The 18,951-nt window shown below is 38.3% G+C and overlaps 1 protein-coding gene across 1 annotated transcript in view; it reads left to right on the top strand.

Moving 5' to 3' along the window:
* FAM13C (family with sequence similarity 13 member C) overlaps nucleotides 1–18,951 on the top strand; it is a 115,166-nt gene that overhangs the window by 29,489 nt on the left and 66,726 nt on the right. Inside the window, exon 6 of the mRNA XM_053983531.1 lies at nucleotides 1,539–1,585. Within this exon, the coding sequence (XP_053839506.1) occupies nucleotides 1,539–1,585 (47 nt within the window). The remainder of the gene's footprint in view (nucleotides 1–1,538; nucleotides 1,586–18,951) is intronic.

Raw genomic sequence — 18,951 nt, 5'->3', positions numbered from 1 at the left:
TGGCTGGTAAATCCAGCACACTGTGATGCTGGAAAGTGAGAACTAGTACTTTTGGGTGACAGGATAAAAAAAATAGCAATCTCTTATTTACAGTCAGGAAACATATAGTGAAACTGTGATTTATGTGCATGTATTAGGGTAGGAAAGCAAAGAAAGAAGATGAAGAGACTTGGTGTTCCAGGTGGGCATTCTCATGTGCCAACCCATTGATCTGAGAGCTCTTGAGCTCATTTTCTTCCTTTTCAGCTGAGCATAATCAGCATTAGGCTTGTAAGTGAAGGGAAATTCTGTAGTTCAGCACTGCGCATGAAATTCCACTTGGCAGGCACTAAGTGCTTTGTGTGCGTGTAAGATTTGGGTCTTGCTTTATTTAACAAGGCAGTTCAGTGCTTGCCAGCCTGCTTAGTATACTGAAGCTCTTGGAATTAGGCACATGCTTGTTTCCCTGACTTGGGACTAAACCAGAAGTTTTGCATTTCCATGCTAATGATTCTAAGATTACTTGAGGCTTGATCAAGGTTACTTGATCACTTTTTGTGCATGACAAGTTCCTCCTGAGCAGCTCTTATTAGACGAGGCTTTTTCACTGCTACGTAATAACCACATGGCAGATGTAATTGCAACAACACTTTTGTGTCTATACTGCAACCTGGTGAATATTTGGAATTTTCTATTTTTCTAGCAGAGTCAGAAAAAATCACAAAGAACAAAAGGATAAAAAGTGAAAAGGGTATCGAAGCTAGAACAGATTTTCCAGTTTCCATTTTACATGATTTACTGTCTGGAGTTCAGATAACACAAGATCTGATTCAAAACTCTTATCTCTAAAATTTAAAATAGCACCACTGAAGTCCTTCAAAGGGAAAATGGAGCTTAATCTTAAATGACAAAATCTCCAGTTGGTTTGAGGAGAGACTTTTAAAATCCTTCCTATTTGGCCACTTTGCTGTTTTTTATAGATGTCTCCTCTATTCAACTACAATGTCTTGCTGTTTTATATTTGTATCTTCCATTTGTCATAATATTTACTCTCAAAGCTCTTATAAAATTGTGGGTACCCCGAGTAAAAGGGAATTTAATACATGGAACGCATGACATCTTTGATGCCCTCTGACCCTTTGGATGTCTGTAAGTGACCTTTTCTGTTACCTCTGACCACAGGGGTGACTTTGAGCTCTGGATGACCTCTGATCTTTTGGCAACATTTTGAGCCCATTCTGACCTTTCAGTAACCTTTGATTCTGCAAGACCATTTGTCCTCTTGCAGTGACCTATGACTCAGGATGACATCAGAACTTTGGGGATGACCTTTGACTCCTGAATGACCTCTAGTATGTTCTCTATTAGAGTTCTGTGAGCATGTCCAGCTCCTACACCAGGGCTGAGATCTTGACTACAAGAACATTGCAAATGCTTAGAAGAGCTAGAAGCACTGTTTATCCTCCCAAAAATAGCTAAGAAAGCACAAGTGAGCAGTGACCAAACTGGACTGGAATTGAAATCCAGCCTTGTACATTCTGTTTCTCCTCTCTACACAGGCCAGCAACACAGAAGATGCAGGAGGGGACAGACTCACATCGCTAAGGTAGGATGAAAGCATCTTTAGTTTTAACTGGTCCATGGAAACTTTTGATATCTCACAAGAAATTTCTATACTGTACTACTCTCATGTAGTTACAGTTGGTTTGTTGGAGATTTGCTGGAGGAACAATCTAAAGAGTGAAACTTCTCAAAATCTTAATGCTGATATGTATCAGCTATAGACAGATAAATGCAGGCCACTGTCACCAGCTGACTCCCAAAAAAGTATCTTTTGATTCCTGGATTGATTGTTTGTGGAGAGTTTTTTCTCAGTATTCCTGTAATGTTTTATTTTGCTTATAAATCCCTGTAATCATGGGTCACGTGTTGGTGTGACCTGAGTGGGCAGGAGGAACTGCCTGGTGTCAGGAAGCATTTAATGGATTTGCACTGGTGTGGATTTGCACCAGTTGGTGCAGATACAATCAGTAAATTTATTAATAACTGAAGTCCTTTCCTGTATTTCTGTCAGAAAGACTTGGCTTTTATGAGACTAGTGTTCCTCTAAGCAAACAGCATTATGTTATGCCCCAAAACTAGATTTCTTTGCATCATTTCTCCAGCAGACTTGTCTGACCCTGGGGACATATTTTAGCAAAAAAATTTCTTAAAGTAATATTTTACCCATAAAACTTAAAACCACAGTAATGTGTTCCATCCCATTTGCATTTTAGAGTAAAAATACATGGACTAAGCTAATAGCCAAGCCACTCAAAAATCATGGTACACATTCCAGTCTTTAATATATAGTGAGGTTTTTTTTTTTTTTCAGAGACCAAGTTTTTTGAATTCTCCAGTAAAACAGCTGAGAAAAATGTTATGGTTCAGAACAATTTCAAGTATTTCCCAGATATTTCGTACTGCCAGATGCTGCTGAAGTATCCCACTTAATATTCTGTTTGCTTTGCCAGTAATGCAGCAGATTAATAAACCACATTAGGTAGGAAATAGCTTTTTGCAACAACTAGGACAGATAATTCAAGGTTTTAAACAAAGCCATTGAAGCAGAAATAGGCTAGCATTTCCCAAAAGCTAATCAAATACTAGCAGAGCAATGAGGAAGTGTAACACATCATTTGGAAGTCAAAAGTCAAGGGAGAAGATTTTAAAAGATACTTTAAAAAACTCTGCTTCTGTTTGTCAGCGGAGAGTACCTCCCAATGTCAAGCCTCTATCACTATGGAAATTACCAAGTCCTGTTGGAACAATCATCTATCCTGTGAAGGGATATTTTCTAAATCTCAGTGATTACTTAGGTCTGGTGGGGGACCTGCACATGCTCCTCCCTCATTGCTGGATCTGAGGCAGAAATTCTGGAGGTTTTATTCCTACATTTTTTGATCATTGTCATACAACTGGCAGTTGTTTTATTCTGGTCACACTGAGTTTAAGTTCTTCCTGTCAAACTGTTGATAAGTAATTATACCAAGGCTCTGAATGCCCTGGTAGCCATGACCAGAGTGGGGAACAGCTGGGGCTGGGGTTTGCCCACAGCTGAAGCTGAAGAGCTGCAAGCTCTACACTGCACGCTGTTACAGCCCCAGCAGGGACCAGGCGAAGGAGGAAGGACGGGGCTCTTTGTCCTGAGGTTCCACGGGGAAGGTTTATTCAAGGTGAAGGGGGTAAGACAGAAGAGCCCTGAGCACCTCAGTGCAAGGGCTTAAATAGAGCTACGAACCAGGGGGTGGAGACAGAAAATCAACCAATAGAGGGATTTCAAGGGTGGAGCAAGGGGATCACATCAATGATGTAGGACCAATCAGGATAGGGGGAGGAGAGGGAAAGGGCACATGGGCCAATGGGGCCTCGTGGATTAGAGGATTTCCAAGTGGGTGTTTCGATCAGGGATTGTCCCAGGGGGTGAGTGACAGGGAACATTCAGGAAAAAGGGGCAGGGTCACCTTGACAGGCAGGGAAGGGACTGGAACAAAGTGGGGGAATAGCTTGAGGGACAGCTTTAAGGGAGGGTGCAACTTGGGGATAAACCAACCTGGGGAAAATGTGAGGGGATAACAGAATGAGCCATTTAACCCTAGCGTAATGAAATAAACATGAACCACAACACATCTGGGTTATAAAACAATTGAATTTCAGAAGCTGCAATGAGAGGAGAAATAAAAACGAAAAAAAAGAGTGTAAATATATTTTATAAATGCTGGAGTGTATCATCAGGCTGTGACTGCTCAGCTTGAATTTTACTGGAGCTAGGGCACTCTTCTCAGGGATTTAAGGTCAAATCCCTTCAGATAAAGAGTGGAATTAAAGCCAATTTTTCTGTCTTGTGTTTGTGCCATACATTTTGAATAAAAAAATAGTTTAATTCTCAAATATTTTTGGAAAATTCTTGTGCTATGGTTTTGTCTCCCTCACTGAAATTTCTACAGAACTGTAAGTTCTGCATCCTTGAGACATTTAGATTCACATTTCTCAGACAACTTAAGTTCATGGGTGTGCATTCTTCTACAACCAAGGTCTGATGAAGGTCAGCAAAAGGCTTTTTTCTTTTCCCCAGGAACTTCATTTGAATATGCCATTCTTGAAAGTAATGCTTTATTATTTGTTTAAGGAGTATTGTCAAGTGGGCTAGTTGCTGATGTGAATTTCCTCACTTGTTTGTATTCATTTCAACAAAATTAAGTTGTGAATATTTACAACAAATGCTGTTGGTAAATATTCACTCTGCAAGCCCTTAGGCCAGTCAATAAAGCTGTAACCCCACCTGTTTGAAAATGCACAGTAATTTGTTTCTAGCAAAAAGGGATGAACGAATCACTTGGCCATTTAGTTCGAGGTAGTTTCTTGTCTGAGCATGGACTGGAGCGCTTGAATGAAGTGAGCTGACCTCCAGCAAGCAGGAACATTATTTACATGGAGCTCTGCTGCTGGTCTAAAACAATTTTCCAATGCCAAGATCACTTCTGAAAACGGCTTTTAGATGTGACAGTCTGTTCCCCAAAACGTGTGTACTGCACAAAGACCAAAACCCATGAAACCAGTATGTAGGACAGAGAGCTGTAGCCTCAGTCTGCTGTGATAGTTAAAAGTATTGCAGTCAGGAAGCCTGCTGGGAATATTGTAAAGCCTCCTGATTCTGATTCAAAGTGTTAGTATTTGGTTGCCATAAAATCACCTTTTCTTTAAGCACAAGGAATTGCCGCCCAATTTCTCAGTAAATATTTCAGTCAAGAATGATGCTCTCAAGAGTACATGATTGGGAAAGGACAGGAAGTCTACTTTAGCTTTCCCTAATTGATGGCCAGTTCTGAACTGAGAGCAAGGCCAGTTACCATCCACCTTCTTTCACATCCCTGATGTGGAATTCTGTGTTGTTTGGAATGCCTTTGTGCTACTGCTTTTATAACAAAAGAGTTTCAAAGAAAACAGGATGATGCTTCCCTTTTTTCAGTTACTTCAATCATGCGCTCTTATATTCCATAACTGAAACTTGTCCCAGTAATTTAACATTTATCAAATTCCTTTTATCATGGGAAAAGTGAGGACAACTCACTGTAGGTGAATGAGTTACAGACTTCTGTGACTTTGATTTTGTGTACCAAGAGCTGTCTTTCATTTACTGTTACACCCTGTTAAAGTAAACCAGTAGGATGCCACAAGATCCCTGCCAACTGATTTTCTGTTATGTTTCATAAAGGCTTAAGTTCAGGGCATATACCAATCTCTCAGCTTAGGAATCAGATATACAGAAATGTGTTTGGTGGATGTCTACAATGTGCTTAGCAGGCAGTTTTAAGCCCTGTATTAAGTTAATTATTAAAGGCAAATAAAAGTGTCTGTCTTGGGGGACAAATCATTAGCATATCCAGGAATTTTGAAATGCTGCAGGATGTTTTTTTTTTTGGAAAAAAAATCAAGGCAGATCCATCCTGTTGGGCTTTGGTTTTTGTTACTGTTTTAATGTAAAAACTAATTATTAAATGGAATTGGATTTACCTTCTCTGTGGGCTAAATTTGAAGGTGTCTGGAGATATACTCTGTGTCACTGTAAGCAGGGCAGTGTCACCAGGCTGGCTGGGCACGCTGCTAAATGCTGCTGAACCAAGCGGGCTCAGATAGCACTGCTGTTCTTATGAGAAACTGGTCTTTTGTCCTGCCTATTCCAGTGCCAGAATAATCATGTTGCCTTTTGGAAAGAGATGTGCAGAGTAACCGGAGCCCTTGGAGTACAAAATATTAGTGATACAAAGCTGACAAACCTTGTCACATCTATCAAGGATGTTCTGTCAGAAACTGCCTAGGGATTAACCAACTGGCAGGTCCACCAAGACAAGTCTGAAAAGGATGAAGTGTGTTTTGAAGGAAGGGATCATAAGGTTGATGTTTCTCTTCCTGCCTTTGCTCACCAGATACTCTTTTCATGAAATATGCAAAGGCAATGGCAATTTGTAGTTAAGACCAAAGATGGCAAAAAATAACAAGCAATGGCAAGTGTGTGATAAAGCTCTTCATGCTATTTTTTCCTCTGATCTGTTATTTTGTCTGTTCACATTTTATATTTTGAACTTTTTTTTTTTTTTGGTCTTTGAATTAGGAAGATTCACCAAGGTTTGGAAATCTAGTTACACAGTACTCTTGAGAAAGATACTCATGCCTCTAGCAGAACAATGGGACTATTTTTAGGGATTTGCTTGTTTGTTTTATTTTGGTTTTGCTGGTTTTTTTTTTTGCTCGTCTTCCATACAAAATATAGGAAATTAAAAATCTGGTTTTCAGTTTTCCTTGGTAATGAGGTCAATGATGAAAACTTATTAATCAGTAACAGCATTTGGCTTTGCTTTAATCTCCCAAAACCAGTTTTTACATTTTCTAGGTGAGACTGTTAGAAAAATTCACTGTTTTGTATGTTTGTCCACATGCATACTCGTGTACATGGGATTACCTTGGTGTTAACTGAAGCGATGTAAAATTCTACATGAAACTTCCTTTCCTTTGGTTTTAAGAAGCTTTTTTTTGCTGCTTGATATGAATTCAACCCAAATAAACCTGATTAAAGAGCAATACATCCATATTATTTTGCTCTAGCTTCACTATATGAGCTTAATATTAGTTGTCCACGATGTGCCTACACAGCCTCACTGCAGAGTGGGGTGTGGTGTGGCAGCACCGTGTTGGCTCCCTCACATCGCTTTAGAATAACCTGTTTTCATCACTCTTACTGCTACTCCACTGCTTGCATTGACCTTTTGAAGTTTTGGGCCTTTGCTTGTTTGTTTTTGTTGTGTGGTGGTTTTGTTTTTCCCACAGTAATGCTTGTAACAGGATTTCTTTCTGTTTATGCAATCAGGCTGGTCAAGAGAAAGCAAGTGCAGTCATTTTGGGCACTGCCTGTGGGCATGGAGGGATGGATAGATCCAGGCTAAGCAGACTCAGTGACATCTTCTCTGATAGATGAATGATTATGGGGAATGTGACCCCCTGTCCAGAGCCAAGTCAGCTCTGCTGGATACTGACAGTGGATGCCACATGGAATTTTTCAAGTGGTTTCAATGGGGATACAGACAGATATTATGGAACTACACTTTCTAAGCAGGCATTGTGCCAAAGGTCAAGCTTTCATTTCTAACTTTCACTGTTAGAAAGGATAGAAATTAGAAAAAATAAATTAGAAAGGCAAGAATTTTGAGTATTTTCCAAACAAAAGAGAATAGTTTTCATCCAGTCTAGGAAAATTAAATCCAGTAACAAGTGACATGTGCAAAATCCTTGGAAAGTGTTGCTGGCAATCATCATAAATTGTAGCTCAATGGATTCTTTTCCAGCTTTGAGACTTTGAGAGTAAAACTCCACAGAAGTTTTAGGTTACCAGATTTTAATTTGCAAGTATAATTCTCTGAATATCCCTCATTTTCCCTTAACAGCAGTCATTAAAATTTGCTAACATCTCACCCTTTCTTCAGAGAGCATGACAGACTGAGGAAATAGCAGTTTTCCAGACTTTATGCCAAAGCAAAGTTTTACCTTAATTGCTGTCAAGCAGTTTGTTTGTCTCACAGCTGTAAAACAGGTGTCTGTATCTCAGCAGAACAGTGCCATGGTAAATTGAATGAGGCAGGCACTAATGCATATTTCTGAGAGCTGAAGCTGCTCTGAGGATCATGAGTCAGTCGTATCAGATTAGAGCTGAAGAAGTAGATTTACAGAAACTGTTTTCCTGTTGATTTCTTATGAAAATAGAAATTATGTAACTTAAGAGCTTTGGGTAGCCTACGTAAAAAGTGAAGTCAGTCCTGTTTACACCAGGGACTATTTTGAGCTAGAAAATTCATAATTCCTCCAAAGGTTGAGGTTGGGCTTGCTTCGCTTCACACTTGGAGTCTGTCTCTCCTATCAAAGAGCAAGGTTTCATTGCTGGCATAGCTATGCACCTGCCTAAACCCCTCTGGAATGGCAGGGCTGCATCTCTGATCCAGCTGGTGACATATCTTGACTGGGAACTCAGTAGGATTACCTTGGGCAGTAGATACTTTAGGGGTGAAAGGTGTATAAAGCTCCACAGGGAAGCATTGTGTGATGTGCCTGTCCCTCAAGCAGGGTTCTTTCACCCAGCATGCAAGAACCAATCAACACGGTGAGCTGAGATATTTGCTTTTGTAGTCATTCTGCAGAATGGGGTGCCAGGCAGCACTCATTTCAGGATGCAAGCACAGCCTTTTATACAAAAAGGTAACAAATAATGGTACAGAAACAGGTGATTTGGTCACTCACGCTTCTATAACAAAATTCACAATGTATATGTGGTGGTCTGGGTCCAGTTCATTCTATTATCATTTACATACACAAATTTCCCTAGGAGTGTAATTTTTAGCTTTAGAATTGTCTAAGCTAACTTGAGATCCTATTTTCAGCCTATCTGCTGCCATGAAGTTATTACTTAACCTTCTACTCTATTACAGTTTTGGCTTGAATCTATTTGAACAATTAATTGTCAATGAAATAAGGATTTCCAGCATCTGTTCCTGGGGGCTCATCATTGCTCTGTTGTTCTGGCACCTTTTACTCATGGTTTCAAGACCAGCTCACAGTCCCTGCGAGCTTTTTGTGGATTTTTTAATATCATATGTGACATCAATATAAACCCAGGGCTTTTCCTAACTGGAGTTAATTGGTAACTCTCATTTGAGTGTTACTTTTGCCAAGTGTAGCTGCTGATTGTATTTCTATTCAGAAATATTTTATGATGGCATGCAACTTGCTAAGACAAAGTTGCGTATTCTCTTAGCTCTTGATGGTTCCTATGGGATAAAATTCTCTTCCAGAGAAACCAGTTATGTTAATGAGGGAAAAAATTCCAGAGAATGGGTTCAAGAGGCACATTCCCAAGTCAGAGCCCTTGCTGAGGAAAATAGATTTCAAACATGTGTTAAATATACTTTACATTAGCGACTTGTATTCCTCTGGAACTTCACATACCTTTGAGCCTTTTTTCTTTCTAAAATTTTCTTTTTTTTACTGTTGCTGAATCAAACAAAATCTGCCCGTGGTGTGAGAATTGCTAATTGGGCTTTTCAATTACCATAAAATTTGTCAGTGCTTTATAAATGGTGTTGCTGTTGTGTGCTGCAGTGATAGTGTAATTAAAGCAGATGCAAAATATATAAATAGCCAGCTCTTTCTGCGTGTGCCATTCCTGCAGGCTGCGTGGGGAGCAGCCTTGGCTCCAGGGAGCGGGGTCGTTCTGATGTTAACGGCAGCACATTATGGCAGCCTAAGCAGCTGCGGGAGCTGGGCTCTGCTTTCGGGGCTGCTCCTCAGCTTCAGAGGGAGTTAATGAGCAAATCGTTCTTCACATAGGGAGGGGATGAAAGAAAGCATCTCAAAGCTGATTTTGTTTGCTGCTGAAACAAAGTTAGAGAGCAGAACTCTTCCAACTACTTGAATTCATTTTAGCTTTCTACCCTAACTTTAGCATTTTGCATTTTTCATGACTCAGACTGCATGGGAAAGATGGTATGCAAAGATTTTTTTTCCTAAAATGACAGCTGTCAATATGGAGTATTTTAGGTTTTGTTCTTATGGTCAAATATGTTTTTATTTTGCTCTTGGTGTGATTTTTTTATTCTGAGCAATATTAAAGAGCTGTGTTGTCCATTGACTTTGTTACTCTCCTGCAGATACATCTTTTAAAATAGCCTAGCCTGGGAAATAACAGGTAATGAGCTTTACAAGCTCCTTTCTCAGAAGTGGCACTTAAGATCTGTGGTTTTCTTCTAGTGTGACATTAATGCTGTTTGTGGCACAGGAGGACTGTGAAGAGAATTTGAAAATTAGAGATATGAATCATCATGAAAACAGTGGTAATGTTATTTTCCACGGCTGCTGGTCTGTGATGTAACTCTGGACCAGATCTTGCTTTATTACTGAGAATGGAAATTCAGTGGGATGGGAAAGAAGTTCCCTGATCCTTCTTGATGCTTTCTTTGATACCACAAGTCATCTACATGTTTAATTCCATTTAATTCTTTTGGAGTAATTTAGTGATTGAGAGTAATGGCACAAAAACCTCTCTGCACAGGAGGATGGGAATGCCAGTAATTTGCTGCAACAATTTTCAAAACATTTCCAGAGAGGACGAACATGGCCAGAAAGGTGTTTCTGTTAATTCTATCAGATTGGTGAAGAGGGGGTTATTAAGCCAATAAATTAACTACCAAGTTTCATGAAATGCTCTCAACCCAGAATTGAAGGCAATTTTACAGCATTAGCAATATAGTGCTGTACAAATATACAAAGCCTCTGATTTTTCCTTATATTTTATGAAATAATTAATAATTTGCTCTAATATTTCTGCTTCCCTGAATCCCCAGTGTATTGGGGATGCTGTCTGTTTTGCTTTGGCTTTCTTGAGGTCTGAAGATTCAATTATGGTTAATGCCAATGAAGTAATTCAATTAAGTTTTTGGCTCTTCATGAAGTAATTAAATAATTTTGGTGGCTAACGAAAATAATATTTGGCATTGCTTTTCACAGTATTACAGTACTGGACATTTGTGATAAAATGTTTCTGAGGGTAATTAAAAGGATGAAGTCTAAAAGCTTTTGGTATGACCAATGGGGATTGCTGTGGAGGCCCTTTCTAATTAACAGGGCAACATTTTGCTTTTACTACTCAGCTGGTTTGAAGGCAAAATTTTTATCCTGCAGAGAAGGCTCATAAAATTTTTGTTACTAAGTAAATGTCTCAATAACTTCTCTTCACATGCCACAGGCTCATGCCTAGATGGAATAAGGGAAAGCATTAATAAGGGAAAGATGGTCTTGGTCCATCTGCAATTTAGTATTTAAGGTCACTGCTTTTCTCCATGACTATGTTATTTTCCCTGATATTCTGATGATTTCTGTGGGAAGCACTGACATTCATTTACCACGTTTCCCAAGGAATGTTCCATTTTCATTTAGTGCTCCCAAAAGCTTTGGCATTTTTGCATCATATACATTGCATGTATTTTTCTTCCAAGTACCACAGCAATATAGAAAAATAAGAGTATCTCTCAAAACTAATGATTATTTACTTTCCATTTCCTATATAAGGAGTTCATAAGGAATAACTTTAAAAAAAACCACAAAACCAAAACTTCACACTGCTACTACTTCACACTATAACTGCTGTAAAAGTGAACTTTCTGAATTTCTGTTTTGGTTTTATTGTAATATGTTGAAATGGATATATCAGCAGGGGCATTTTTCTTCCTAGATTTGAAGTCCAGTAGTTTTCCAGACAAATAGCATATTCCTGGGTTATTGGAAAATTCATGCTGAGCTACTTCACATGAACTAACTTTGCATGTCACCTCTGATGTTTCTGTTGGCTGGCAAAAAAATGGCTGCTATTTGCAATTTCTATTTTTTATTCTATTATTTCTACTTCTTTTGACTCTTTCTCTGCAAAGCACTTAATCTAGTAGGCTGAAAGTAGGAGGCTTTAAATATTAAAAGGAAAAGACGATGGTTACATTGAGTGCAGGCAAATCACACTGCTTAGATGTTTAAAATCAATTGTGATGTATAACTAGTTTGATGATTTTGAGAAATATTTTCATCTCTGAGAAGACTGATAAGTGGATAATTTATTCTTTTGTGAGCACAAATGAACAAATGCATTTTGTATTTTTTATCTTGGCAGTTCTATGAAGCAGAAAATGGACAATTGCAGTCTTGTAGGGGTTCAGATTCAGTGTGGAAAATCCTAAGGTGTCTTCAGAGAAAGTTCTGAAAAGCTTCCTATTTATGCTTCTCACTTGGTTGTTCTGGAGACTGTATTAAAGTGGTCACAGGAAAGACCATATCCTCACTGAAATTCAGACCATAGGTTTATTTTTGCTGGCTTATGACTATATATTCCTTCTTTACAAAATAAAATCTGAGAAAAAGTTTTAGTTAAGCCCTTACAATTGTCAGCTTTCAACCTTTACCATTTGTAGGTTAAAAATGTAATTTAGTGACAGAGAGCCTTATAAGAAATGTGTGCTGCAGATGTTTTCTCATGGATAAGTCGTTCCAGTAAAATCCTCAATATGCCAAAATATTTTTTTTTTAATGCTCCTCCCTCAAAAAAGCAAATCAATGACTCTTTCACCTCCTGTCCTGAAAAGAATTAAATTGACAGAGGCTTTCAGAGCAGTAGCCAGAATGCCTTTCTCTCTCTCCTAGTCATGTTTTGAATTCTGTATATTGCATTTCTTCTTAATTTTTTGATGCAGAAAGTTTGCCACTTTTTTTTGAAATTGCAATTTTGTATAAAAAGTGCTTCCATTTTTCTCAGCTGTTCAAACAACTGCATCCCTTCAAAGTCCATAGCGTCCTGTGGGAATGGTCTGCATCATGGTTTCTAGTTTGTCTTGTGGGTTTCATTTTAAAGGATTTGTTCAGATGAGCAAGGACTGCCCTGAAAGGTGGTAACAGATTTTTAAAGAAGCTGTATATAATTAAAATGGTAAATGGGAAAATTTGCTGCAATGTCATTTGAGAATATTTTAAGCCCTCAGTCTGGTCACATCTGAGCACCTAGGAAGACCACAGAAGATTTTACCAGGCTTGGAAAAGTGTAAAGTGGCTCTGCTGGGAAAGCAGATGGTGCAGGAACACAGTGGGTGGGCTCCTGGATAATATCCACCCAAAGCACACTGCCTCAGGTGTCACAGAGCTCTGGGGAAAACACAGCATGGCTTTGCAGTGATACTGCTGGATATTTTTGGGCTGACAGGTAAGGGCTAAGTTTACACCTTGCCAGGGCTGAGGTGAGGTCAAGGAAGGGTTGCAGGAGCCAGAGGTGCATCAAACTTCGGGGTTCTTTAAGCACACAGGCTCCAGGATCGAGGAGGTACCTTGTCCTGCAATTTAATATGTGATGGACAACTTGTTCAGTCTCCCTTCAGTGGAGCTGAAAGGTGTGAGGCAGGTTAATGAAAATACTATTAAGTGGTCACCAAGGAAATATGACCTTCTCAGTACTTCATTCTCCCTCTTTGAATTAGATTCCTCTATCCATTGCAGTCTTTTTCCAAGGAGTTTGCTCAGATTGATGACAGAACAAGCTTCATTTTAAGATACACCTTAAAGCAGCAAGGCATTTTTCTTATTATATATGTATAGAGTGTGTCCATGACTTGATTTACAGGAGATTTTTGTTCTAAATGTTTCTGTTGTATGTGTCTACTGCAGTCTGGTAATTGGAACTGCTGTGAAATGTAAAGAAAAGGGCAGTTTAAGATTAGTGCAGCTGTAGAGACCCACATTAGTTATAAAAATCAAGTTAGGAGCTGCTTAAACACTGAAAAAAGGAGTCCATGCTGAGCTCCAGCCTCACTACAGCAAAATAAGAAGTGCCTGTTGTTGTGTTAACCAGTTTAAAATTAACTTTATCTACCCACTGTTGCAGCAGATGTGGTTGCAAGTTTCCAGGAGAGGTATGCTAGAAATCCTTGGAAAGAGCCAAATTATAAACCCTTAAGTTTATTTTTTTGTGTTTTTCTGTAAAAATTGACTTCTTTTGTCAGACTACACATATTTTCCTATTGAGTGAAAACATGCACCAGTAATTTTCTCTGTTTCACAATTCTCATGTTAAATTTGAAATCAGCACTCTGACAACACTTCAGAAGGTGGTAAGCTTTTTTTTGGAGAAAGCTAATTACCTATATGTTGTTTATTTTATTAGCAGTAGTCTTTTTATGAGAAGGTTGCCATTTTTGCTTAATTTTAGGGAGGACATTTGATGCATTGTCATCTGAAATGCTACTGGAATACCCCAAGTGTCCATCTTACCTGCCTTCTCATGTTCCTGCTGATTAGGAAGGAACAGTTCTATTAGGGAGGGAGATGGTTTCATTGTCTTTTTTGCCTAATTTGAGAGATGACATTGACATTTCTGAGCACTGATCCGTTCTGGCATTTGTTGTACTATTTTTTCTTATATTAAATACTGGCATTTAAACATATGTCAATACCTTCAGTTTATTTGCAGCTTTGTATATATTAAGATGGCAATAATATTTCAGCTTTTAGTGAAGCCTTAAAAATATTGTTTAAATGTTCAAGCCAGGTTTTACTGTAGCATCTTTTCTAATGCTGTTAATATTGCTGTGGTTGGCTGAAGTACAAATTCCTTTAAGAACAGCAACAAGTTCACACTTCAGGCATTGCTTCAACCCTGCAGGGGATCAGTGCATCAATTCACACTGGAAGTGGTGGCGGAAAGCTGAGCAATTTCCTCTTTCCTCTGCATTATCTTCAAGGAGTGCAGAAACCAGTGCACCAGGGGACCCTTGGATGGTTAATTGTCCTGTGGAAAGAGATAAATAGGTGCTATTATTTCTTATTTGTCATGGCCCACCTAAGCAGGGCTGCGGGGCAAACTGTGCATGTTTTACTGCTGGGCTCAATGTCTTGCTCTGCCTGGCCATTGCCTTTCAGACAGGGCCAAGGTAGTGATGGGGGGGAAAGCTGGATTACTTCTGCTACTGGCTGGCTTTTGAACCAGTTGGAAAATGCAGGAAATGAAATTTTTAGAGACAAGGTTTTGAAGGGTTACATTTCCTGCTTCTTAGAGTCTGAGCTCCATTTGGTGTTCCTGCTGGGAAATATGAGAGATATAATATATCAATCATATGAGAAACAGACTGGACAAAAGGAAAGATTTCTGATATGCCTATTTTTAGGCAGTTTCCTATCCTGATTGAGGCAATATTTTGTCTGGTTTTCTTAAAAGCTAAGAATAATCTCTCCATGGCATGGTTGCCCCCAGCAAAGACTCTTTCTGTACTGTTCCAAGCTCTAGGAAAGTTTCTGAAATGGCTTCTGAAAGTTTCTGAAATGGCTTCTGAAAGTTTCTAAAGTGGCATCAAAAACTAAGGCAATAAAACAGGTTATCATTAAAAAAACCCAGACATTTAATAACGCAGCGGGACAGGAATGTCTGATATATGTGTCTGTCAGTTGGAGGCTGTTAAATCACACTTGATACCAAAAGGGGCCCAAAGTCACTGAATTAATGAGAATCATTTCAGTATCCTCAGGCCACACACTCAGAAAAGAAGTGTCCCTCACTGGGCCAGGCTGGTGAGTGGCAGCGATTTAACCACGCACATCATTCTCTGACTTCCTGCCAATGCAATTTCAAGGAATGTTTAGTACATTTACCAATTATTGTGTTTCTGTTTTGCTTAAAAAAGAAATACAGAGGCAAACTTAATTTAGCCTATGAATTGCCCAAGACAAGAAATGAAAATGATGTCCCAGCCTGCCAATGAATAAATAGAAAACAGGAGGCTGAAGACACAGAGAGTGTGAGCACCTTCAGATGAGCCTGCATCGAGGGATCCATAAACCTGTGGTTAGTTCTGGGCTGATTTGCTGGAGGATTGAGGTGCCTCAGATACATTTGTTGGGGTACTTATCATGAGATATTCCATAGAAACAAAAAAACCCCACATTTGTGGGGTGATATTCTTTAAAGATTACTGGGTTCAACGTTGCCATATGAAGTTTTATTTTCTATCATATTGAATATGGCAATAACTACAAAGATTCTCGAAAGAAACAAGACTGAGAAGGTAACTATGTATGCTCTTCAAAAAGCAAAAATCAAAATGCATTGAAATATTGTAGTATATTTCAGTATGGCGTGTGGGATTTAATAAACAGATTGATACCTAAGAATTAAGCTAAAATAAATTAAAAACTTGTAGGCAAAATAAATAAATAAAACCACCCAAACTTACAGACTTGAATTCTGCCAAACCTAGAACTGCCAAAAATCTGTTACACATACCTATATTTTAGCTGTATGTTACTTTTTCTGAGTGCTTGCTAATCTTTGATTCTTTTGTTGATTTGAACATGAGGCAAATTGAATTAGGGGTTCCTGACATAAGAACTCTTCTCATTTCCTTGACCCATTTTTCAGTACTGCCTTGGGTTAGTGGTGGGCTTTTTTTTATCTGCTAACTTCACTGTAAATCTCACTCTTTCTTGAGATGAGGTGGATGTAAATTGGCTGAATCATAATTCACGAGCTGTAAAACTAACAATCTATGAATTGTTTCTTTAATATTTGGGATGCAATGAAACCCCAAATTGATCTATAATAAACATAAAATAAGGCAAAATGTATACCTGTACACAGGTTGTCCTGGCTTGTCCTCAAAGCATGCATGATTTCTAGTTTTGGTAAAACTACAATACCATCAAGGCCTGTGCTTTTTACTGAGAAACACAAGGGCTGGAACTGAACAACAAATAATTCACGTTAGGGTAGTTTCTTTTGTCATTTTATGCTCCTTTTCTATTGATTCCTGAGCACTCCAGTGTCTTGCCAGGTGCATTTCTCACACAGAGGAGCAGCCTGTGCAGGGGACTAATGGGAAAATCGAGAGTGGTAGTGATGGCATAGGAGAGTCTTTTCCCTGGGAACAGAAGGGCACAACTTCTGTAGGAATTGTATTTGTAGTGGTACTTTTGCACAACGAACACATGAAAAACAAACTGGTAGCAACAAATGCTTCTCTAGTTATTGTAAACATTTTGTGCATACAATTGCACTCCTATATTTACATAGAAATGAAATCAATTAAGGGCCAGAATGTGAATATGTAATGGTCAAATTCAGAAAATGTCAGTTTTTAGAAACTGCAAGGAAGAAGAAATTTCTCAAACAGTTTAGGAAGGTTCATTTTACTTCTCAGAGGGAGTTGTTTTAAAGAGTTTTTATTGTTTTGTCTCATGGTAGAATTGGTGAGACTGTAATTGTATGACAGTCACCATTCTGGCTTCCAGTTAAAGGATAAAAGATTGATTTTCTTCATGGTACTGCTAATAGAGAATGGGACACTTTTTGAAGTGTTTCACATTTTAAATGCAGCAGTGGTTTTTCTTCTCCACAAAAGAAAGTGATTTATTTCTAGTGTCATATTTCATGTTTTCTGGTACAAATATAAGAACTAACAAGCTGAGGGATGCATGCAAGACTATCACAAGTTATCGGTGAAATGTAAGTGAAATCTGATATTATTAGGTCAGCCAGAGATTAATGACTCCAGGACAACAGCAAAGATCTCAAGATGTCAATACTTATTCTCCTTTTAAACAATGAGAAGAGGGAAAAAACCCAACACCAAACCATTAAAGACAGTACTGCTGCAGTTCAAATGCATTTCTTTGTCTATTTTTAAGGAAAGACATTGTGGTAATACTTGAAAATGTGCAAAATAAATATCTGCAGAATTCTGATGTAGATTTAGACAACTCAGATACTTTAGAAGTTCCATTATTTTGCTTTGTTTTTAAGTTTGGCATAAACCCTAACACCTGAGTTAGATGACAACAGGATGCCCTTGGTATGTGTCCCTATTGTTTAGAAAGTCTCAGATTATTTTGCCACTCATCATGAACATTGATGTGCCATAGAGATGGCCCTACTATTGATGACCCCCACTTCCCTGTGGATGTTTGCTCCCAGGATGACTTAGGACTCTGGTGTGCACAGTGCACACTATAGAAGGTGATTTCTTTCAACATTTTCCAAAGTACTGCTGTAACATGTTACATGTATAGGTATTTAGAATCCAAAATATTAAAGACAGATCAAAAGATCTGAAAATTTAACTCTCTTACGAGCTACTGAATTTTATATAATCTGCTGTGAAGCTCTTTAATTCTACTCATCACCTGAATAATTTCATATCCTGAATTCATTTATATGCTCCAGTGATGCAAAACTCAATGAGAAATACATTTTATTCTGCTTCAGTGATGTAGCACAGGTCCTACTGGTGATCATGGTAGTTTTTAATGAAAAATTAGATAATAAGTAAGTGGAATAGAGCTCTGACTTTATCAGTGGGGTTAAAAATAAGAGCATCAAAAGGCAGGGAGAATACCTGTAAGAAACATAACTACTGTATCTCTGCCTATGTCTGTACATATAAATAAAAGAATCTTAGGGGGATTTTATGTTTTGTTGTGGTTTTTTTTTTTTTAATTCAGGTACCAAAGATACTGTGATGAATTTCCAGAATAGTGAAATAATTTTGGTCATTTTCTTGCAGTCTTAGGACTTTGGTCATTTTCTTGCATTCTGCTTTTATTTGGCATTATGCTTTTAGGTATTTTATTGAAAGAATTGCTTTATTTAAATTGCTTTATATTACTCTCTGTTTGAATGCCACCTATGTTCCTTTTCAAAAGTAATTTTCTACTTTTTTATATATTTTCTCAGATGAGTAGCATCTTAAGTAATGCTGAAAAAATTGCTCCTAGTCGATTTTTGCCTTTTATTGCATTTATAGTAATAGTGGTAGTCCAGATATGATACTGGTCACAGATTTTGCAACCAAATCTATGGCAAAAAAAATCCCAAATTTTTTTCAAAGAGCTTTTGTGAAGCTTTGAAATTCTTGGGAATTAATTGACCTAAGTCTTGAAAATATGAGAAGTAATAAGATGTTGCTAATATTCACATTAATGAGACATAAGTTGCACAATAGATTCTGCATTGGTTGGTTTGACAAAGCAGCTGCTGCTTTGACCTCCGTTGCCCATTCTGAAGGATGGCAGCACTTCCCTTAGTGCAGGATGGGCTGTTGTCTTCTCCCCCAGCACTTGGAGCTGATCAGCTCTTACAAACTGAAGTAAGACTCTCCTAACAGAAAGGAAATGTACGCTGCTGCTGTGTTCTGACAGTTCATAATGTTTCCGGCAAGAGCTCACTTGAAAGCCAAAAGAATAAAATGCAAGTACAGTCTTGTTCTCTCTGAATTGCTCCCTGTTTACTTCTCCAGATACGTTAGGGTATTTTTCTCTTATATCAGCTGTCATTTATTTGAGGTGTATGGTAAAAAAGGAGAAAAAAAAAGACCT

This window comes from Vidua macroura, chromosome 8, assembly GCF_024509145.1.
Source record: "Vidua macroura isolate BioBank_ID:100142 chromosome 8, ASM2450914v1, whole genome shotgun sequence".
Classification (NCBI taxonomy): domain Eukaryota; kingdom Metazoa; phylum Chordata; class Aves; order Passeriformes; family Viduidae; genus Vidua; species Vidua macroura.
The sequence above is the reverse complement of the archived record's forward strand: the minus strand, read 5'-3'. Positions and strand labels throughout refer to the sequence as shown.